The sequence below is a fragment of the Colius striatus genome, chromosome 2 (assembly GCF_028858725.1).
Source record: "Colius striatus isolate bColStr4 chromosome 2, bColStr4.1.hap1, whole genome shotgun sequence".
In the NCBI taxonomy this organism is placed as follows: domain Eukaryota; kingdom Metazoa; phylum Chordata; class Aves; order Coliiformes; family Coliidae; genus Colius; species Colius striatus.
The window spans coordinates 20,277,296-20,301,407 of NC_084760.1; the positions used below are offsets into that span (position 1 = coordinate 20,277,296).

Below are 24,112 nucleotides of genomic sequence, written 5' to 3' on the forward strand. Positions count from 1 at the left end.
GTAGCACCGCAGGGAAGAAAGAAGAAAAATAGACATTCTAGGCCATGTTTTATTCTTTGTTCATTGTCTGAGGATGATGTACAGTGACTTGTCTACTTGCCTATACACACCTCCCTTCTGGATTACGTGGCAAGCTGTTGGCAGTGCAAGGATCTACAGGGGTGGTCTCTGTGAGTAGAAGGTACAGCCAGTTTCAGATAGACCCACTGCTGGCTGAAGCCCTGTATGTCATCTCAGTATTATTACATGGAAACAGGCTTCACAGTGATAGCTTGTGCATGTTCAAGTGCCCCATTATCAAACAGTGAAGCCACATGGTCTGAGGATTAGTATTTACAGGCCACAGTATAGAGACAAGCAGCATCTCAAGAAGAAGTTACATAAACTAAAGTAAAGGAGGTGAGGACATTTCCTCTTTCTTGCACTTTTCTTTCTTATATTACTGCTTCTTTATTCCCTGTATTATTAATTATAATTCCATTTTAAGGGAAGGATGTGGTTAACATATACAGCAGGAAGAACTCTTCTAGGTTTTTTATTCTCATCTGTAGTCAGTTCAGATAACCCTTACCTGTAGCTAAAGCAAGTGAAACAGAGAAGAAATTTGAAAGCAAATGGAATTTCTGAAATTGAAAACTCTTGACAAATCTGATCTTTGGTGTATGAGGTCCTAGGTGTACTCACACACACATAGATAACTGCACTCATTTAAATTATTGTATTGACTTTAACATGGTGTGTCAGAAAGGCAATTCATTGTCATTCTGCTCACATTGACCATTCATTCTACTACATATTCTCAAAAGGTGTCATAATTTTTAAATAATCATTTGGAAAGTTTGGAGATCTTCCTGCAATTTTTTACTTCCACTGCTGTTTGACTTCAGTGGTATGTGACAACATACATATTTTTATTTTGACACTGGCAAAAATAGGTAATGATTGTCACCTGTTCTCACTTCAAATAAGCTATGATCTGGTATGCTGTGGTCCACTTCAGTATCAGGCTTAGAAGTAAAATATAGCTCAGATAAGCTGTAATTTGGTTTAACACCTAAAACTAGAAAGTTGTAAAATGTGTCTTTGATTTTTAATAGCTATGAAAAAAAATTGATCTCCATCTAGCAATGAAGTCATGCCTGATGTCATTCGGGGTCTATATTTCCCGTCTGACAGATTTTAATGCTTTTTCTTTTTTTTAACCTCTTTTTTTTTTTTAATGAGGTATAAGGTAAAATTCAGAAAAGCATCTCAATGCCTTTGCAGCGTAAGTACCACCAAAAGTCAATTAAGCTTTATAACTTTTGAAAAATGAACTTGCAGGAAACTTGTATTTGTCTACCTTGCTGTAAAAAACAAGATGTGCAGACAAATTTGTTCTCTACTCCTTTGACCAGGAAAAAATTTTGATGAATGTAGCTGTTCCCACTGTTTAATAAACTTAAAGGTGTTTCAATCAAACCTTCCTACAACCTCAGTGGGTTAAGTACAATTAAGCAGAGCAAATTAATGCTATTTTTATAACACTTCAGATGGAAAGCCCCAATATAATACAAGAAGACACAATAAGGTGTCTTCTGAAAGCTACCAGAGGAGGATTGTTTGGGATGGCTTAGATTCATCTTGAAGATGCTTTAAGAAATTATACCTATCACAAGTCTTCTATCTTTTTCTTTCTTTCTTTAAAAAAAAAAAATAACAAACTAAGGGCCACCAATCTGAATTATTCTGATGAACAGCGACACACAAATAAAGTCTGAAGAAGGGGCTGATCTCTCAGGCAAAACAGTCCTGAGCTGTGCTACAAACGGTATGCCATTTCTTGCTATGCTGTTAACTGGGAAGGAAGAAGAACTATTCATGTGGTAAATTGGAGTAAATTATTCCTAAAATACTTTAGTTCCACGCTTCTCTTTGTTTTATTTGTTTTAGGGTTTGGAGTGCGTTTTTTGTGCTTTTTATTTATTTTTAATGTGATGACTGTACAATGTCTTCAAAACCTCATGGATGCTCTTAGAGAGTTTTTGTCTTGATTTTAACCTTTCTTCTTTCCTGCATCCAAAAATAAAATTCCAAACACAACAATAACAACAACAATAAATCTTGAAATAGGTGATTTACAAGTGCATTGTTGTAGCAACCACCCATTTCACTAGGAAAAAAATAACAAGTTAGTAGTCTTACTAAGAAAGAATTTCACAGAGGAACTGAGCATAACACACAGTGTTGTCTGGTAGACTGTTTGCTCTTGATGTCCCAGAACTGAAATTTTAACTGCTTTAAGATAAGTTAAGCATCTTTTGTTTGCTTTCAAAATCAAAACAATTTAATAATTGCCTGTTGGGGAACATCCTTACTAAATATAACCTGTAGTAAATGTATACTTAAAGCTAAATTCTAATTAAAATCCATTTTATTTGCTCCAGCTGTAAAGACTTTAATTGTGTGATAGCTTTTAATTCTGCAACGTGTGGCGGCGGGAGCTGCGAAGAGCTGCTGCCGGAGGTTTAGCAAAGCATCCCTCAGCAGAGATGCCCCGTCCGCTAGCACCGCCAGCCACCGGCCCCGCTGTCCCCAGCTGTGCGCAGCAGCCGCGGGCGGACATTTTCAGCTACGCCTGATTGTTGACGCTCCCGTCGCGCCCTGAGGGCTGGCGTCGTCTCGCCGGCTCATGCCCGCCACCCCGTGAAGGCATCCCGGGTTCGCGGAGCCGCCGGGCGGGAGGCAGCGGGCAGGGGCGGGTAGCGCCGCCGCCTCGGCGCCGCCCGCTTGCTTCAGCACCGCAGACAGCGCCCTCGGGCCGGGCGGCGCGGGAACTGTGCGGCGGCGGGGCGCGGCGCGGCCGGAGCGGTGCGGGGGAGCACAGAGCGAACGCGGCCACAACGCGCCCGACACAGGCGGAGACACACGGACACAACACGCGTGCACCGGCACGGAGGCCCACGCAGAAATACGGAAAAGCACAGGCGCAGACGCTCACCGAGACACGCGTGCATAAAGCAGGCACGCGGGCACCAACCCACATGCACAATCTTATACGGAGAGGCAGCACACTGTCAGCACGGCACACACATACAGGCGGGAACACACCCCCGCACAACACCGTCGCACATGCACTTTGACACACGCCACAACAGGCGTGCTCATGCTTCCACGGGCAGCTCCACAGCAGGTACACAGTGACACGCTGACGCAGTCACACACACACGCACACGCTTTCACAGCCAAGATCACAGACGCGCACACACACACGTCACACGCGCTCACACTCGCCCTGACGCGCATACAGCGCTGCATACAGGCGCACTCACACACGGCCACCCGCGCGGGCAGAAGCGCGAAGGCACACACAGACTCGCAGACAGACACACGGACACGGACCCCGCCGCACACACTCCCGCGCGCGCCCCCGCCCCGCTCCGCCCCGCACCCGCCGCCCGCCTAGCGACAGCCAATGGCGCGGCGAGTCTTCCGTGTGGCCACCAATGGGAGCGGCGGGGGCGGGGCGCGCCTCGCCCCGCCTTTCTCGTTAAAGCGGCCGTCGGGAGAGGGCCGCTCACTGGTGGCGGCGGGGGGGTGGGGGGACAGGCAGCGCGAGGCGCGCGGACAGCGCCCGCCCCAGGCCCCGCCCCCGCGCGGCGCGAGGAGAAGGCGGAGGCGGCGCCGGGGCCGCCGTGGGCAGCGCCCCGCCGCGGGAGTGGCGGGCGGCGCGGGGCGGCGAGCGGCACCTGCCAGCCGCGGGGCGCCGAGGGGGGCGGGCGACCAGGAGGCGGCCGGTGGCGCGGAGCGAGCGGGCGCCCGCGCAGCCCGCCCCGGCGTGCCCAGGCGCCGCGGCCTCGAGGCGATGGAGCAGGAGAAGTACCTGCCCGAGCTGATGGCAGAGAAGGACAGCCTGGATCCTTCCTTTGTTCACGCGATGCGCCTCCTGGCCGACGGTAAGGCTCCGCTCCCTCGCGCCGCGACACGGCACGGCACGGCGGCCGCGCGGGACGCCGCATACCCCGCCGCTCCTTCAGCCCCGGAGCGCTACGCTGCGCTGCGCGGGGCGACGGCAGCTCTCTGGGTCGGCGCTCGGCGGCTCCGAGCCGGGCGCCGACGACCGAGCTGAGGTCTGCGGGCGCGCGTCGGGCCGGCGCGGGCGGCGGTGCGAAAGCGCTCCCTGCCAGCTCTCGCCGCCGAAGCGGCTGCCGGGCTAGCGAGGGTCCCGCCGATGGGCCACTTGGCCACGCGCAGGCATGAGGAGGCGCGGAGCGACGCGCGTGGCGGCGCCGGCAGCTCGCGCGGCCGGCGTGTTCCTGGGCGCCGCGCTGAGGGAGCCCGTCCGAGGGGAGCCCGGCCGCGGCCGCCTGCTGCCCCCGCGCCCAGCTGGCTTGTGCCCGCGCTGGGAAATGCCCTTCCGTGGCTGTTCGTGGGAGATACATCGCCCCGGCTGCGGCTCGTTAGCCTCTGCGGGGAGGGCTTCCATGGTACCCGATGCTATTTACAAGAAGAGAGATGCTGGTTTCGCAGTACACTCATGTCTTGTTTCCCGTGCTGAAGTAATAAGGTTTATGTGACAGTGCCATTCTGCCGTTAACGTGGCACTATTCTGGTTGACTACGCAGTGTCAAGCATTGATTGGGTATGGCTTATTGATTTCATGACACTCTTTCATCCAGGATATGATGACAGTCTCTTGGTTTCATGTGGTGATCCAGAGTGTACTGCTTCTAACATGCTGTTATTCATTGTAATTTACTCTGCCTTCCTTGCTTCAGTTGAACTAGTTCAACTGGAGATTCTTTAAAAAGTTGATAATTTAGTCTCTCTTTTAATAACTGGTAAATACAGTTATTGAGTGTGGGCCTTGCAATACAGCATTTCAGCTTATCCAGAAGTATAATTCAGTAAGTTCTACTTCTGAGTTTCATTGGAGGCATACAATACTCATTGTAAAATTCCTGTTAAACTTGGAACTCAATGTAAAAAAAGAAGCAGTAAAGAAAGATACATAAATCAAGACAACCTATCAAATCCTTAAATGAGACTAAGGCAAAGAAATGGATGATCAGGCCTTCAGAGAGTCATAATTTCAAATAAATTCACATTCAGAAGTGGCGAATAGTTTCCAAAGTTCTGTTATATCTTGAGGAAATTCATAGCTAATTAAAACTTCCCATGCTAGCACTAAGTGTCTGTCAACAGTCTTTATATTGTCTCTCCTTAGTACATGTTTTATTGACAGCGAATACGGATACTGAGTCCATGTTTTGTTAGAGTGCTTCTGTTTGGTAGCTTGGAAATCCAGTCTGAATAATGACCCGTTTAGTACTCGTCTGTCGTAGCTATCTCGCTGCTCGAGAGGCAGCCATCCTATTTTTTACAGTTGTTTCGCTAATAAGCAGAGAATAAACGAAGTCCTTTCCTTGAGGGATGTGTTTTTTTGCACCTTGCAGTTCGATCTTTTCCCATAGGGGGGAGGTATCTACTGAGAGTGTGCGCGTATGCCTGGCAGAGAGAGAAAATGCATGAAGGACAAAATCGAAAGCGTGCGAAGTAAAGTTAAAAAAAGAGAATAAAATAGGTGTTTCTAGGTGTCAAGTCCGTGAGGAAATTGCGTTTTGGACAAATGCGAGATTGAGTTCTCATTCCTTCTTAGTATAACTAGGACTATGTATATTTTAGTGGATTTTTGAAAGATGAAGGTGAGTTGTGTGCAGGGAATGCTAATGTCACAGTCACACCAGATACCTGGCATTATCCTTCAAAACACCATCTGTCAGGCTTTCTAGAGATTCACTTTAAAATCTAACATGATGAATGTTAAAACACTTTCATCAAAGTAAGAGTAAAACTATTTAAGGAAACAAGAATTAATCCACTGGTTGCTGCTATAAATAGAAAGGACTTTTTTTGGGGTGCCAGAAGAACATCGGACAGTGATGCAAGGTTCTCTGTGATACTGTATTTCTGGGATATGTCCGTGATGAAGCGATGTTTCCAGACTCTGAATTTCTGCTCCTGAAAATATAATGTATCACCAGCCACATCCGTAATCATAGCAGCCAGGTGTTATTTTTATGGTATACTAAACATTTTTGATTGCCAGTAGATTTTGTATAAAATGTGTAAGTGTAGATTTGAAGGTTTTTACTTCAGAGTTGAGAGCCCCAAGCATTTGCTCTGGCTTGGAATTGCAGTGATTTTTCGTGTCAGTTGCTAGAACCTGAGGTTGAGAAGAGACATGCTGCTGTGTGAAACTGTGGAAGGGCACACAAGTGATAAGCATTGCAGAAATAAGGCTTCAATTTATGACACTGGATTTACTTGTAAAGATAAGCCCCCATGTTTTTCCCTGTTAACATAGGTTTTATTTTGTTTGTTTGATGTGTTTTATTTGTGTATTTTTGCGTGCTTATTTTATTACCAGAAAATTACTTATGTGTTTGATGTGTAGGTCTGTCCTACAGGTTGACCTGTGTCAGATACATATTTGAGTAGCTATTTACCACTCATCCCTGAGGGATGACTAGAGGTTATTTACCTTAGTCTTTTTCTGACTTAGAGCCTCCATGGTGCAGTGTGATTTACAAGTGCATTGTTGTAGCAACCACTCATTTCACTAGAAAAAAAATAACAAGTTAGTAGTCTTACTAAGAAAGAATTTCACAGAGGAACTGAGCATAACACACAGTGTTGTCTGGTAGACTGTTTGCTCTTGATGTCCCAGAACTGAAATTTTAAACCAATAGAAAATCTGAAAAACTGAAATATTAAACCAATAGAAAAAGGACATTTTGCAAGGTATTTGAGAGAATTTGCCCATGTAACAAACAGCATAAAGAAAGGTGAGGAGAAAGTCAGTAGTGCTTCTTAGATACAAAGTGTGAAGGCATAAACCAAATAATTTCTCTAAAAAAAAAATCACTGAGAATCTGTGGTGGATTCTGAAAATGAACCCATTCTCTAAATGACTGATCTAGTACCTTAATTGGAAGATACTTTATTTCCCCTGGGTCATTACGTCTTTCATATAGAAGTAGCTTCTACATGATGATTACACTATTAGAAATGGAAAGGCCGTTTGTAAACCTTTCACTGGAAGAACTTGTGAAGTGTGCATCGGTTAGTGATAGTTACTACAATCTGTATTAGTTTATTTAGACTTTTGCAAAATGCATTGAACACACTTACTCTGATAATATAATCTAGTAAGCAACAATACCAAAAGACCTCTCTTGATTGTAATAGGTAGTTGAACTCTAAAGAATAGACAAATCTCCATCTGTTGGAGAGGGCTTTTCTGTGTTAATGAAACTATTTTGTGTACCAGGCTGTTAGAAGAGCTGGAAGAATCATACTGTTTCATGGATAGTTTTAAGTTATTTTATTGTAAACTGGTTAGAGGAAGTTATTTTCTTAGATAAGATTGTACTGCGTCTAGTTAGGAGATGTCCTGATCAATCTATGAGGTCAGACAGTGCTTGGCCAGATGCAGAATGTCAAAAGTGAAGGGCATGTTCTTCAGCAATACCTTTTGTACCTGACTTGTGCTTATGACACAGGACACTCTGAAGCTCCAGTGAAACCTGAGAGCCTGTCTTTTCAAGTGTTACTTCCTGCCTTGGTAGCTAATGAGCTGCTTATGTGTGTTATTTTTGCATGTATATAAATATTTACTGCTTTGTGTAAGATGTCTATGATTACGAATATAAAAATGAGGATGAGACTTCAGCTGTGAAGGTGCGGATGACATAGAAAGCTACAACCTGACAGAACTGTCTGGTAGTTCAAAACTTGTTATATCAGTGTTATTTTGATAAGCTAGAGTGTTGGCTAATTGTCTATATATTTTTGGGGACAAGTAGATTTTATATATGCGTGTATGTATTTATATGTGTGTGTCTTCAGCATATCTTGCATAGCCAGCTATGTGTTTCGTAATATAAATGTAAAGGAAAAAAGACCTATTGGAAAGAGTTGGCCAAAGTAAAGAGCATCTCTCCCCATGGAAATCTCTACATTACTTGGGTAATGAGGTAGCTAATTTCTTTCTGTATAATGACAGTACAGTTGACCTCAGAGTTTCAGTTGGCTTTCTGAAGACAATGAGAGTCAGACCTTTAACTTTAATCTTGAGTTAAGTCTCTAGTTTCTTCCATGTGGCATAGCATGAATTTGTTAAACCTCCAGTTTAGACCTCAATTAGACTCCTGTAGCTCAACATCATAGGACAGGACATGATTATTCAAAAGTTATGTAATTACTTAGCCTTTACACTCAGTGGGCATTAGTACAGTCTGTCATATGAGCATGAAATAATTTTTCTAGCTCGTTTGAAAACTGTTGATGTAATGCAAAGTAATTTGCATATGTCCAGGATTGCAATGAATATGTTGGCTTATGCTGGTTTTGGATTTCTTTGGACTCTTGGAGATTAATTTGATTTTCATATAGGAAGGCAGATTTAATTCATAACTGTATGTTTCTATTAAAAACCTGGGACAATGATAAGGTTGTTATATGAAAATTATTTGTCTTGGCAATATAAAATATGACAATTATGTCCCTAGCCCAAGGTGTGAAAGGCTGTTGGTCAAGTCTGAGACCTGGCAGGCCTCTGATACTTATTATTAAATTTTCCATTGAAAACTATTTGTGAAAATATACTTACAAGTTTGTCAGTTTAGTCTGTTTAAACAAGCCTTTGTTTGGATTAAAATAAGATTAATGTAAAATGTTAATATGAAAACATATATTAATCTGTGAGCAGTCACTTTTCTTCTTTTTTTTCCTTTCTTTTCCCCATGTTTACATCAGGTGAGAAATGTGTGTTCACAAAATAATTTGTATTAATCATAGTTTACTTTGCTGCCCCAAGAAATGCAATGTAAATAACTAGAAGATCAACTCGGGAAACACTCTAGTGTTTAGAGCATGTACTTTAGATATCTCAGTTTCATTGGAAACTAGGTTTATGTGTCTATTATTTGAATCCTTCTCAATAAAAAAAGTAATATCAGTGCAGACTCTAGTTGAAGGCAAGGTCTTTATGATTTCTATAAAGCAGGGATGTGCTAGGTATTGCAGAGTTGGTTCAAAGCTCACTAAAGTTAATGAGAATCTTTCAGTTGCCATTAGTGGGCTATCAGGCAATCCCAGTCAAATACAGCGTGTTGACTAATGGAGCTAATATCTTCATAATTGTGAAAATCAGTAGAATACACTGCAACTTTTAGAACTGAGTTTTGCTTTTTAAAGGTCTTTTAAAAAGAGAATAGTTGGATTTTTTTTATTGTGGTGTGACAGAATGATGTTTGTTCATAATCTTAGGAAGTGCTTTTGCTTTGCAGGATGTAATGTAGATGAATCCCAAGCCAGAACTGGATTTAGGGAAAAGAAAACACTCTAGTATGTTACAAAGAGTATTACAAAGCAATCTTTGTGTTTATATCGACCTAAAGTTGTTAGTTATAAAAGGTGGATGTGCTTAAAAGTAGAAAAAAAAGTGATTTAAAAAAATAAGATCTTTCCCTTTCAGACATCTGGAGCAGCTTAGGGCCATTTGATCTGTGACCTTAGAAAACATGTGCTTTGAAACACAGTAAGTTTTGCAAAGAGGGAATAATATGAATGCAACAGCCAAGGTGAGACTGTGATACCCCAGTGCAAAAAAAACTCAAAACCAAAAAGCTCTTGACGCCTCACTCTTTAAATGGTGCTATTTGAATTGGTGTAGCTGTGAAAGGTGCAATTCAGTGTGAAATGCAGAGCTGTTTTAAGGGAAGGTCAAAGGCATTTGCAGAGGTTTATCTGGATGGTCACTGTCTCATCATCAGAGCATGGGTGGTTTTTGGCAACATGAACATTTTACTTGGAAGGAGAAGAGTGGCTTTTATTTGTCCTGGAATTCTTTTAGTAAAAATCTTTCATACTTTGTCTTTTCGGTGTATTCATTCAGGGAACACCTACTGTAATCATCCATCTCCCTTTATGCCTCAAAGTAGATATTTTTAAACTCAAGATTTGGGAAATTGATAATATTTGCAGTCAGTAGCAAGAGAAGGCAGGATATCTGGATAGCTGAGTAGAAAATCCCAGTCAACTATCAAGTTTCCCAGCACTGAACACCTGTGTCAAATGTAGACTAGAGTGGCCGTTCCTAACCAGGAGGTGGCATGATTGGGCTCCACATGCCAAAACAGAGCTTCATATCCCATCCCCTTCTGGGAAAGGGCTAGTCTGGCTCAACAGATATATCAGCTTGTGCATTGCATGCATATCTTTCTCCTATAAGCAATATGCAGAAAATATGTACAGACAGCCAGATTTGCTATAGCATGCTGGGCTATTTAACAGTCTATAAAATCTGGTATGATCATTAGTGACCAGTGCCTACGTCTCCCAAGAAAGGCCTGAATGCCTGCTGGCCCACCAAACAATAATGTAAGACAGTTTCTCCGTGACATCTGAGGACACAAACTTCCAGCTCATAGTGTGGTAAATTGTGTGTTTGGTAGATGTTATTTGATAGTTCCTCTCTGAGCTTTATTAAATAAGGAATACATCATGCCTTTCTGTGCCTTGCAGCTGTACTGTAGGCTAAACACACTGCCTAGATGAAACGGTGTTTTCTTGACCTGCAGGATCACTGCAGTTACCTGGCACTTCAGGGTAAGAGCACCACTTAAAAAAAAAAGTAGTTTTTAACTGTTTCAATCTCAATATCTTTTCTCCCACAAATTGCAGAATTTAAAGGAAAATTCAGTGTCCTCGTGGCCAATCTCAGAATATACATTTTTCTTTTAAAAAACTTCTAAGAGAAAACAAATGATAAGAAATGTATTTTCGTCAAGATTTTGAGATGTTAATTAAAGCATGTGTGTTAAAAAAAACCCATGCCAGTTTGCAGGCTGATCCTGCCCAAGCAATGTGAAGGTATGCATTCATCTTTTGTTCACCTTGCAATTTGGAGGGGTATTGTAGCACAGGCTTAGGAATATCAGTGCAGCGTATCAGAATTGAGAAAGCAGACAGTTTTCAAAATGAAGTGTGTGAAGAAGGGAACTTTAATGATACCACAGGGTAGTCTTTTGCTGTACAAACAAATAAGGACTATACAGTCTGACCAGAGTAATGGGAAAACTTTGACTTTTAGGTCTGAGGTGCATCGTACATGTAGTTTATGTGTTTCATTGAAGGTACATAGTACAAGGAAGAATACCTTCTAAAACTTCCATCTGTAAGACACAGGAAAACACTGAATTTCACTCTGATCTCTAAGTGAAAGAGCTTTATAAGAAGTGTGTATTATTACTCATTATTTTTAATACAGAGTTATTCTTTTTAAATTTGCATGCAAAAATAGTCCTGGTAATAGTCCTCTGTAAACTCCATCCTCTTTTAATTAGAGTCCTAATGAAATGAGTATAGCTATTTCCTTATCCTAAAAAAGGATTGTAACTAATAAAAACTGTGAAGAAAAATCATCTAAGACTGTCAGTAGATTAAAATTCTCCAACCTCCCCCCAGAAAACCCTCCTGGAATAATTGATACCCATTCCAATTTCACAAGTTTTGCTGTTAAAATGGGATTTTAAAATTTTGAATACTGAAAAATTTATCAAGTGAAACTCATAATAATGCCAATGTGGTAGCATTGAAGATCATACACATTTAAATGAGATAATACAATATGTGGCTGCATGTGATACAACAAAAGCAGCTTTAAAGCTTCAAATGCTCTGCTAGCAATGAACATTCTTTCTTACTCTTCTTGGGTTAACATGATCCAAAACCTGAAAGACAGAGGACAGGTCATTGCTGCCTTCAAATTTCTCTGCACCTGCTGAAGTGTTCATCAGATACTCTAGCATCTACTTGTTTTTGTTACAAGAAGGTTACACTGAAAGATGTAAACCTCAAAAGCTTTTGATTTATAAAATACTTTGAATTATGGGAATTGATACAGCTATTGGAAAAAGTAATACTACATGCTAGTATGTACAAAGTTTATTTCATTCCTCCTTTTAAGTCTGCTTTGGATCTGGAAGGAAAAGAATTCTACATCTTTTATAGTAGAAACAGTTTAGATTTGCTCACTAGTGAAGGCAAGTATGTCTTCAGCAAAAACAAAAGTAGGACTCAAAGCCCCTGGCTCATAATTAGTCAACTTCCAAAGAGTATCCCTGCAAATTAGAAGAAAAGTAGTTTTCCAAGGAGATGTGAACACTGGAGAAAGAAAACAAATCCTCTCTTGGTGTATTCCCCTAGTTGAATTCTCCTTGGGATTCAAATGTATATTTCAAAGCTCTCTTTCAAACACTTGAAGTTAAAGATCTTGCTGTGAAAACAGTAAGTGTATGTTTTGAAAATAGCTTTTTGGTGTTGAAAAATTCAGAATTAACTTCTCATCTTGTAAGTTTTTTATGCTCTGTATTTTGGGTAATGTAGGCTTATATTGCCGATATTTCTGAATATTGCTAAGCAAATTTGTTTCTTGAATGTTGTCTTTTTTGAGATTGTGGAAAGAGTTTCTTGGTGTCATCTCAAAATCGTACCACATATCCTCTGGGGTCACAGTGTGACCTTTAGCTGCGGAAAGAGGGAGACTTTTTATTTTTCCTAAATATTTAGGACTCTACTGATTTGCTGCAACTATCAAGCTGGTTCCCTGACTTTGCAACTTAAACTGTTGTGGTTTTTTTTTTTTTTTTTCCCCCCAGTTCTTCTGAAATGAGCAGCACCAAAAGCTTAAGTGACTTACAGTTTCTTCTATTAATGTTTGAAGGGTAAATTCAGGAATGTTGAAGTGAAGGAGGCTTCCAAGAGACCTTTCTCCCTTCTTCAGATAATCACTCATTGGGAAAATGGAGAGTTAATTTTTGTAAATGATACTTATTATTCTGATGTGTCCATAGGACTGTAGAGTCGTCTAATAGATTTAGCCTTCACAGATACATATTCTCATTGATTTCACTAATATCTTTATACAAGCTAGTCAGCTTTACTTTAGCCTATTGTAATATTTGAAAGACCTTCCTCCTCATATTCATAGATGAAGGTAAATATGTGAACTATAAATCTATTTATTATTAAACTCAAAAGCCATTGGTGGGTAGTCTGCCATGCTCAATTCTTATATTATGTTAATGCTTTTTCCCGTTCCTACATACTCCTATTTAACAAGAAGATTGTTCTGACTCTATAAATCCACTGTTTCACAGTACTCTGTAATTGGTTCTGCTTTGTTTGTTAATGGTCTTCCAGATGTTGTGTTGCTGCTGTTACTCTAGGGTGGTTGGTTGGTTTGTTTTTTGCTCACTGTGATTGATTTAGTGTGAACAACAGATCTGGTTGTGCAAAATCATGTAAGAAATACCTCATTCACCAAAAGAGAAGCAGAAGAATCTGTAGGTCAACATGGAATGTGGGTAAACAGGTTCTTGTGTTATCTGTTTCTTTACTCTTCTCTTTCCAGAAGACTAAACTGAGAGGTAAGCTGGATATACAATAATTTATGTAGAAATGTGCATGACAAAAAGGTGTTTGTACAGCAGCAGCTTGTTAGAATACACAAACCATCTGTTCCAGCATGAAAGTTCTCTTGCTCCTCCAAACTGTATGAAGCTGAAATGTTGTCAGGTGCAAGAGAAGACTACATTTTTTTTCCACTGCTACAAAGAATCTGAGAATACTTTTAATAAAAAGGAATGTTTGTACTGTCAGGTGGAAGTGGAAGGAGATGTCTTCTGAAGGTGGAAATAGACCAGCTTAGTTTAGACACAAAGCATGAGCTTGGCGTGATCCTGCATCCATCCAAATACTAGAAAGACCTGTGTTGGAAACAGATAGAAAGTTTCTAATTAAAGTTAATATCAACTTTGGCTGCAGCTTTACAGTTCTTGACAGTTCACCTCTATAGCTTCTTACAGCCTAGAGAGTTTTTTTGATTTTTAATAAATAACGGAAAAGTGAGATGGAGAGGGAGAAATGGGGAAAAAGGAACAGAAAATGAGTGAAAATAATGGAAGGGATTGTAAGGGAACTGAAGAAGGGGGTTAGCACTATAGAAAAGGATATAGTGAAAAAAACAATAAAGGGAAGAATTAAATTCTGGTTTAATTCTGGAAAAGTGGTTAGTTACTTTAGCTCTAAGAAACTGATGAAAGCTAGAAATATTAAACATTTAATAAGGACTTCTAGAAGCTTTTAATTAAGTTTTATTCCAGTAAAATGCATAGATAAAAGTAGCTGCTAATAAGCGTTTGAAAATGCTGTTCATGAAGTTCATCTCTTTTTGCAAAACTTCTGTGAACAATGACATAATTTTGATAGTTATATTTCGTGTGTTCAAAGTGTAATAGTGTTATGAGCTATGAGATTGGACTTTTATTTGTTTACATTGGTGGGGGTCTCATTACAGGGGAGAAGGATTGTCCATATTTTGCCATTTCATTGCTGTTGCTCCAGCTTGTTCTTTTACATTCACTTCTCCTAGTAACTTATGCCTCCCGCAGCATTGTCTAAGGAGCTAATATAATTAGCAAACTTCCCACCACTTTCATTCTGTTTTCTACTCTTCTGTCCTCAGAAGCTCTGTGAAGAGGGGGAGTTGTTTTATTTTTTCCAGCTGGGAGTAAAGCTGTCAGATTTACTGGAGAAGGATGTCAGGATGAGCAGAAGGTGTTATGGTGAAGTAAAAGGCAGGTGAATTAGAGAAGAATTGTTTGGAGAGGATAGGGGCAGGGACTGGGAAACACAGAGACAGACCAGAGCACAAGGAAGATATCAGAATGACAATTAAACACCCTTTTTTCCTCTTTGAAGAACATATTGTTTATCTAAGTGACATACTTCACTCGCTATAGACTTATCCATATAAGCAGATAAGTAGTTACTGGGTGTATATATTTCTTTCTACCACAAAACCCCCAAATGATACATGTAATAGTGCACTTATGGCAAAATCTTCACTTCTGTTATTTGATTATTCATGTTTTAAGCAGTGCCCCAGTACGTGGATAATTTAGTGTAACATTGCTAATGCTACTTGGAGAAGATGATGATATTTTTATGGTGATGCACACTTCAAGGCTGACTGTTCCAGAAATAGACTGCTGTATATCTGACATCCATAGAGATAAACTTAGGTGCTGAAATTTCCAAGCATTCTGATAGAATCATAGAGTCATTCTGATTAGAAAAGACCTTTAAGATCATCAAGTCCAACCATGTATCCCTCAAAGTAAATGTAATTAATCTGACAGAAGTGTGTTAAAAATATATACTAATATTACCGTGCTTTGAATTAATGAATAGCTTCTTGGGCCAAAAATGAGATTGTGGCGAGCATTTTATCCAGCCTTGTGGGATTTCACTGAAGAAAGGTTAGGTATTCTGTGATGATTAAAACTACAATCAGCCCTTTAAGATCCCCTTCCGACTACCCCTCCCTTCTTCCCGGGCTCAGAGCTCTCCAGCTCTCTCCTCTTCTGGCTTGGGGTCCACCACACTCACTCCCTCTAGCATGGAGGTGCTGGCAACTATTAGTTCTGTCATTGCCATCCATGGTTTGCAGGGGAACAGCTGCACTCTTGACACAGGTTGCAGAGGGATTTCTGATCTGATGCTGGTCCTCTTCCCTTCCTCCTCTGACTATGGAGTCCACCTAGTCATCTTCATCTTTCTCTACCCTTCCACCTCCTCCTACACACTACAGATTTCCCTTAAATAGTCATGGCAGAGGTGCCTGATTGGGCTGGGGAGATGGGTCCAAACTCAGAGCTGTTTCAAGAACTGTTTACAGGGGTAGCACTGCAGCCCCCTGCCCCTGTTACCAAGCACGAACAGCTCCACACAAACCCATCATAGTAGCTTATTTAAATATTATTGTCCTCAGCCTCATAAAAATGGATCTTCCTGGGAGACACCAATGACTTTATTGTACCTTGAATGGTTATTTGCTGCAACATGTAAGTTCCATGTTTTTTCATTTAGCCTCTGGTCTTTTCCCATCTGAGGTTTGGCTTCTTTGTAGAGCAGCTTCTTGTAGCTACAATCCAGAGTGCATGGATTTGTTTACGTGCCAAGTTCAAGCTGTTTCATTGAAACCTAATACTAAATCTTCAAACAGTCCATTTCTGAGCATCTTTCCCCAGATTAAAATTTCAGTTTCTCTCTTACTCAATGGTGGTGGTTCTTCCTACCATTGAAAAATGTTCTTCATCCTCAGGGAATATTCACGTTGTTCTACATTGTCAATCTGCTTTTAAACAGTGCAGAAAAATATAAGTGAAGTTTAGTATTCTTCATTGTTTTTAGCAGCTTTGTGTTTCCTCTGGTTGAGGTAAATGAAAAACTATTAAAAATGTTATGAGCTTCTGAAGATGCGTTTTAGGGGGTATGATCTCACTGATATTTTATGGGAATAAAGCCTACTTCAAAATTGTCTAATACTCTTTGTGCGCTATAGAAAGCATTAAGTTCTGTCAGTCTAGGAGTGGTGGAATTAACGATGACAGTATTTAGGAAGATAATAAATGTCACATAAAATAATGAGTTCAGATGTTGGTTAGGCTCTGAACAGAAGGCACAGATAAGAAAATCTGAAGTTTTCTTTTAGAACTAATAGTAAAAAAAAAAATAACCTTTTCTATAAGATGCCACAAAAATTCCTGAGGAGGAAGGTCAATTAAAAGCTGGTTATCAAGTGTCTGTGTCAAACTTAACAGATGTCACTCCAGAGCAGTAAGGAAGAAGCTTACAGTTGGATGTTTCAGTAGCATATATAGAGTTTGTGCATGAAGAAACACTGTGCTGAAAACTGCATTGAGACTCCAGAGTAAAATCTTTGCTAAGCTCAAGCATAAATGTGAATGTATTAATAGATACTATTAGGGTATTCATGTAATCTGGGACAAATTCTTATTTTGAATGAATTTTGATTACAGCTACCTTAAATATCCCATCTCCTCTGCTAAAGTTGAACTTCAAAAATACAAAACTTTCTACATTGGGTTTTTCTTGACAAAAATCTCCAATTTGCTATTGTTTTTCTTGAATGTGACCATAAAAATTCTTAGTCAATTTACCAAGCAATTATATACTTGCATGCGGGCATAGAATGATAGAATGGTAGGGGTTGGAAGGGACCTTTAGAAATCATCTAGTCCAGGCATTACACCTAGTGCAAGGTTCTGCACTTGGATTGTGGCAATATTGATACAGGCTGGGGGATGAATGGATTGAGAGCAGCCCTGTACAGAAGGGCTTTGGGATTCTGGTGGATGAAAAATCGGACATGAACCATCAATGTGCTTTCACAACACAAGTCAGCTGCATCCTTGACTGCATCAAAAGCTGTGTGGCCAGCAGGTTGAGAGTGGTGATTCTGCCTCTCTGCTCTAGTGAGACCTCACTTGGAGTACTGTGTCCAGCTCTGGGGTCCCCAACATAAGAAAGATGTGGATATGTTGAAGAGGGACCAGATGAGGGCCATGAAGAGGGTCACAGGGCTGGAGCGCCTTTCCTATGAAGATGGGCTGAGAGAGTCGATATTGTTGAGCCTGGACCAGAGGAGAATCCCAGGAGACCTTATTGTGACCTACCTTTATATAAAAGGGGGCTTTAAAGAAAACCAGAGTTTTTACTAGAGTGTGTAGTGCCAGGACAGTGGGCAATGATTTAAAACAGAGTACATTCAGAATGGACAGAAGGAATAAGTGTTTGTGATGCTGGTGAGACAGTGGAAGAGGTTGCCCAGAGAAGCTGTAGATGCCACATCAATGGAAGTGTTCAAGGTCAGCTTGGACAGGGTTCACCTGATACAGTGAAAGATTGAAAGATATCTCTGCCTATAACAGGAGCATTGGATTAGATGATCTTTCAAGGTCTCTTTCATCCCAAATCATTCTGTGATTATTACACCATTTATTTGGGGTCAGTTTGTCTAACAGTGAAGCAGAGGAGAATATTGACAAATTCCAGTGCAAAATAAATTAATTACAGCTAATTACTACTAAAAGGATTTTTGGATTGTAACAAATTTGCAGAAACTGTAGATGACTCTTGTTTGTAGCAACTATAGACCAGTCCTCAGTTTGACTAAAGCATGAGGAAGGGAAGAAAAGTAATCCTTTTGAGCTTTGGTGTCTTTCTGTGGCCAGTGTGTATAAAGACAGCTTTTCAGTTTGTACGGTTGCAGTTCTTAAATATGGGTATACCACTGTACTTATCTCTGCATCTATATAGGCATTTGTCATGTATGTTTTTTGACAAACAGAAAAAGGAATTGGAAGAATTGAGTCACTGAGAGATTAAAGTACTTGAGCAAGGTCACAGAGGAAATATGCAATCAGACTGGGATCTGCTCATAGATCTCCTGAGTCTCAGTCTGTTTCCTCTTCTTCAGGGTAAGCCCCTTTTTTCACAGAAGAGAGATTTACCTGTTACCCCATTGCTCTTGAGTAAACCTTTCGTTCTGTAATGTAGCTACTCAGCTGCAAAGTAGCAGGCATCTTGCTTTTTATCACATACACCACTTCAGAGAGCCTTAGCCTTCCACAGATGTGAATTTTTAGGCAAAAATTCCTTCCAAGATTCAGGAGACTACAAGGAAAGCATTTTTTCCCATCTATTATAACGACCTAATTCTTCGTGATTGTTACTTTAATATATTTCTGTATCATTGTAACTGCTTTTTCTATGGAAAAAGAAGGAATCTCTTCCTAACCAGTAGTACCAGACAACAGGAACAAACAATGGGTTAGTATAATCTAGAGTAATTGAGAAAGTATCTCTTTTTTTTTTTTCTCCTATGCATAGTTAATAATTTGAATATTAGAAAGAGTAAGGCTTTTCTAGAGTATTCTAAATCTAACAATACTGCTGTGGATCAGAATTTGGTTGTAAGGGGATTTCACTGTACCTTATGCAGTCATCTGAATGTTGTGGGCTGCAGTGCAGATGCACCACACTCAATTTAAAATTGTAGTATCTGTCTTGCTCTTTATTTTCCAGGGTGTGTAATTTTATTGTTTTAAGCTGTATTGTGATATGAGCTGCCTCAAACAGCTATCCATTGAGGAGGACTCCAGTGAGTTGTGAAATTTGGGTAGAAAATTATAGTGTGTGAATGAGAAGTAAATAAGTTATTTTGGGTGTGGCTTTTTTTTTAGTTTGCTACTTCACTGAAAATGACATAATTTCTTTAGTGGTCTTCAAAAACACATTCTTGACTCCTGATTCTATTGTGCAGGTGGCTTCTGGAGTCTCTGCCATCAGGTAGAGACAGATGGCAACAACATTTTAGGTCTTTTCTTTATAGTGTAACAACAAAGGTTAGCAAAAATGGTATTGAAGAATGACACCGTATTCCTAGGGTGGAAGACTAAAGATTTATTCTATTAGGGTTTATCACTAAAGTTTAGCTAAATAACACAATACTGCTCAGAAAGAGCAAGTTCTCTTAACTCTGAAGCTGCTGAGACTATCTGCATTGTATTGCTTCTGCCTTCAACTACAGTTTGTGGCACGTTGACAGTGATGTCAAAGTGATTTTGGATTTTTATGAGACTAAAGTGTTGATTTTTTTTTTTTAAACTGGTCACTTGCCAAGGCATGAAGTTTTGGATACTCTTTTCAACACTTTTTTTTTCATTAATTCATTGGGGAGGGGGATATAATTTTAACTATTGCAAATTTCAGTGTTACTGTGTTTGACCTAGAAGCTTTCAGTCCATATAGTAGCTCACTATGAACTTCTTTCTGCAAAAAAAAGGGAGTGAATTAAGGTAAAACTGTCTCATAACCTGTGAAACAACTCTGTTACTTATAGTATTCCACAAGGTACTTTTTGATCTGGCTGACAAAAGCCCCTCTGGAATTTAGTCGCTCATTTGAATGCTGAGTAGTGTAAATGTCATTACAAGCTCATGACCTCTGAATTCTAAAACTTCCCCATCTCTCATGATTTAAATGTTTATAGCCTGAGGTGCATGGACTGGGAAATGATGTTTGGTCCAGAGGCATGTCACAGACTGCCAAGATAATGATCTTACCCTGAGGAAGAGTCATTCTGAAAGAAAAACAGTACCATTTTACAGTAACAATTTATTGGAGACCTTTCAAAAATAATTTTCAGGTGCTAACTAGTCTTGGTTAAATGAGCTTAGATGCCTAGAATTAGAAGTCTTGTAGGATAAGTGTGTGTCTCGGTGTTTAAGTAGGCAGGAATCTGAAGATAAACCTGTCATAACAATGTTACCATAACTTTAAGAAAAAAGCCGGACAACTGCGAGGGGGAATAGAAGTAGCTTTTTATCATTCCTAAAAGGATATATTTCAACTGTTTTGTACAATTTTACAAGCAAACCAGTAGTTAAACATTAGTACTGATGATTCAGCACTTCAGAATTTAAAGTTAATTTTAAAGATGACTTGAAACTCTTGTTCAAGTCTATTTTTGGCACTGTGGAAGTTTAGAATTAACCTTATGCTGTAACTAAATTGCATGAACATCAGAGATGATGCAGCACGCGCCTCCTTGAGAAAATCTTGGAAGATGTATTTGAGGAATGTAATTAGTGCTAATGAACAGGAGAAGTATTCTTCAGAGGCTGAAATACATAATCTCTTTGATTACTGGTATTGCTTTATTTGTAATGGTTGAATAACCCATGCTCACTAACTGTATTTTCTGCATGTCATCTTTCTAATGGTACTTCCCTTCCAGGGACTTAGGTCCCACTTGGGTGCAAAAGCCCTGTAGTGCTTTCTTCCTAGGAATTGGATCTATGGAAGCCTGTTAATGAAGCTACAGAGTGGTCAGAGGTGGGAAGAAGAGTCCTAGTATCTGCTGCCTACTATAGTTGTATATTTGCATAATAAATCACTAATTTTTTTCCACATTCTAATGAGGATCTTGCACCTAGAAGTTGTTAAATATTAATTACTTTACTTTTCATAATTCTTTCACTTTATTTTTCCTGAGTTGTTGTCCTATGCCATGTGATGCCCTTGTCTTACTTAGATTAGAAACTCTAGGAGACAGGTGTGAGGTGCTACATATAGATGTGTTTTACCAGTTTTGGGGGATGGGGGGGAACTGACCACTGCAGAACAAAGTTGCCTGTAAATGCCATCAGCAAGATTTGGAATCTTTTCTGGAGATGCCCTCTGCCCAAGTGTCATTCTGTTCATATTACCTGCTCATTCAAAGTTTCACTTCAGCTCTTCCCTATGGATGTATCCATAAAGATGCTTCCCATTGACATCCATAACAGATCTGTTTGCTTTGGTATTGAATGCATCGTCTCTCCATCTGTTCTCTCTGCTAATGTATTTGGAAATTGTTCTTGATTATCTATGCAAGTGTACCAAACAATAACCAGTGAATCCTAATCTGGATTGGAAGGCCTTCCCGCCCTCATGATAGGATCTAGACTGTACTGACTTTTGCAAAATAATGTGATCTACTAATTATTAATCTACCTTTTGCCACACACTGTCATCTTTTACTAGACATTTCTTTGTTTCTTAAATAGCAAGCGGCTTCTGCCCATTTCTTATTTTATTCTACCTTTTGTGCATCTACACATTGTATTTTCACTTCAACAAATATTGAGCACGTGAGTTGTAAAAAATGTATCTTAATCACTCTTTCATCACTCTTCTTACACATATTTTCAGAGCTGTGGTACAAATCTGGCAATGCAGTAAAACTAAGCAAAGATACAGTATCAGCCTGCATGCTTATCAAATGTACTTCTGGAAAAAAACCCACAGGATACTGTTCTTAAACTGTCCTGGCTTAAACTCATCTGACAACAACCAAACCATGCAGCCACTTACTCCTTCCCACCTTGGCAGGAATGGGAGGAGAAATCAGGAGGAAAAGGTAAAGCTTTGTGGGTTGAAACAAGGGTAATTTAATAGAACAGCACAAGGAGAGAACAGATATACAAGGAGCAAAGGAACAACTGAGTGAACAGTGCCTGGTGTCACTGCTCGCTGCCCGCAGCCCACTGCTCAGTCACACAACAGCCTTGTCCTGGCAGCTCCCCACCATATACTGAGCATAAAGTCAGTGTGGTATAGAATAACCTTGCCACAGCCCCTCACTGTGTATGGGGAAAATTAACCTTATCCCAGCCAAACCCCATACGTCAAATTAAATAAACACTGATGTATTCAAATTATTTTTTGACTAATAATACACTGAGTGGTGAAAGAAGGGAGAATACTGGGCTGGATAATACCAAGTTCCTTTTGAGGAAACTAAAGTTTTTGAACAGAGAAAAATACATGTGTCCAAGGCACCAGAGCTTATTTGAATGAATGCCTTGAAGAGAATGTCAGTCCATGTGAATTTAATGTGTGAATAAACAATATTTAAATAAAAATCTACAAAAGCTCAAACATCTGAAGTGATAGTCACAAAGATGCAATATGGCAGTAGGGGAGTAGGCTGAGTTAGCATTGAACAGCTACCATAAGTTATGATAAAAGAGGAGAGACTTGACATAAGAAGGGTAGGAGACAAGGTAGAGAACTAAGCTTGAAATAATTGGAAGGGAAGCTAGTGTAAGGGTACAAGCACATATGAAGTAAGAAGGCTGTGTATAGCTAAAATGAATTGCAAGAGAAGAAAAAGTGAGAACAGGTGAAAAAATTGAGGAATAGAGGAGGAATAATCCTCATTGCTTTTTGTAATCATAAAAAGACTACAAAAGATAAGACAGTATCAGCAGTGAAGTCTAAGGGCAAAAATAGGTTCAATTAGGTCGCAGAAGCATAAAACTCTTTACGTGTGTATTTTACTGTAATGTGATGGAAGTTGCAAGGGAAAAATGATTTGCATCAAATGGAAGAGGAGTTCTGAAAAAGCATCTTATCAGGCTGAGAAAATTCTAACAGTGGTATGCAGGAGCATGCAACACCTGACATGACTTTTTACTGCTTGACAAAAGCCATAACTACACTTTTCTTGAAAAATGTTACTTGGCTGCTGTTAAATCCTCTCCATGATATCCATGATAAGCCAAAAGATTTATCTATAAACGGTGTCACATTGTTATATGTTACCTTATTGGCTGTTAACCACACCTTAATATTCTATCTTTCTCTATAATGGAAGGCTTTTTTTTTTTAACTGTGATTTGTTAGGTGCTTGTTTTCTAACACTCTTGGATTTTCAGGGGGAAGATTTACTGAGGACCCAGCTGGGAATCTTTTAGCACCAGACTGCCATGTGCATTTCTGTGGTTGACATGGTGTGGCTGCTACACAGCTCCCTTTGAAGAGAGGCTTTCTCTGAGGAATTTTTGCTTTGACATTAGATAATGTGTTGAGTTTTTTTTCCAGATTCTGAAAACATGGTCTTCTTTAGGACTTTAGCATTGTTTTATTAGAACGTGTGCTATTGATGCTCAAGCAAGGAGCATGATCATGGCAATAATATTCTACCTTTAAACGTCTGATGCAGAGCGTGTACAGAAGAGTGGGAGCTGAGTTTTTATTAATGTCAAGGCTTTGTTCTTCACTCTTGGGATCCTCACTTTCTATTATGTTTGACATTACTTTTCTTCTAGAACTGCACAAAAAGTAAAATAGGGAGAAGTCTTAAGCCGTATAATAAAGGATGCATAGGCAAGTATCAAGCTCTATTTTTAGAAACCAAACACCATTACTAAGGAGTGCAGTTCTCTACTATAGTGGCACATTGGTAATGGTAAAGATAAAATTATAGTATTAAGACAAATGGACTTAACTCTGCTGTACTGATTGGTTTCAGGTGGTCTTTGCAAGGTCAAGAGGCTGTGAGGAAAATCGTCTTTAGCGTTTCCTTTTTTATCATTAAGAGATTTGTACACAATGGCAAAATCTACATAAAACGCAGAACTCCTTGTAACGACCAGCAGATTTAAAAGAATAAAATGTAGCTCAGAGAAAAACAGTTCTGGTTTCTTTTCTTATGTTTAAGTGGAATTTCCCATATTTCAATTTGTACCCACTGCCTCTTGTCCTGTCTGTCACTGGATCATAGAATGATAGAATAGCAGATTGGAAGGGACCTCAAGGATCATTTGGTCCAGCCTTTCTTGGAAAAACCACAGCCTAGACAAATGACTCA

The 24,112-nt window shown here is 40.0% G+C and overlaps 1 protein-coding gene across 1 annotated transcript in view; it reads left to right on the forward strand.

Moving 5' to 3' along the window:
* Positions 1-3,844: 3,844 nt before the first annotated feature.
* The window catches only part of KHDRBS2 (KH RNA binding domain containing, signal transduction associated 2), a 358,378-nt gene continuing 338,110 nt past the window's right edge, over positions 3,845-24,112 (forward strand). Inside the window, exon 1 of the mRNA XM_061990173.1 lies at positions 3,845-3,935. Coding sequence (XP_061846157.1) covers positions 3,845-3,935 — 91 coding nt within the window. The remainder of the gene's footprint in view (positions 3,936-24,112) is intronic.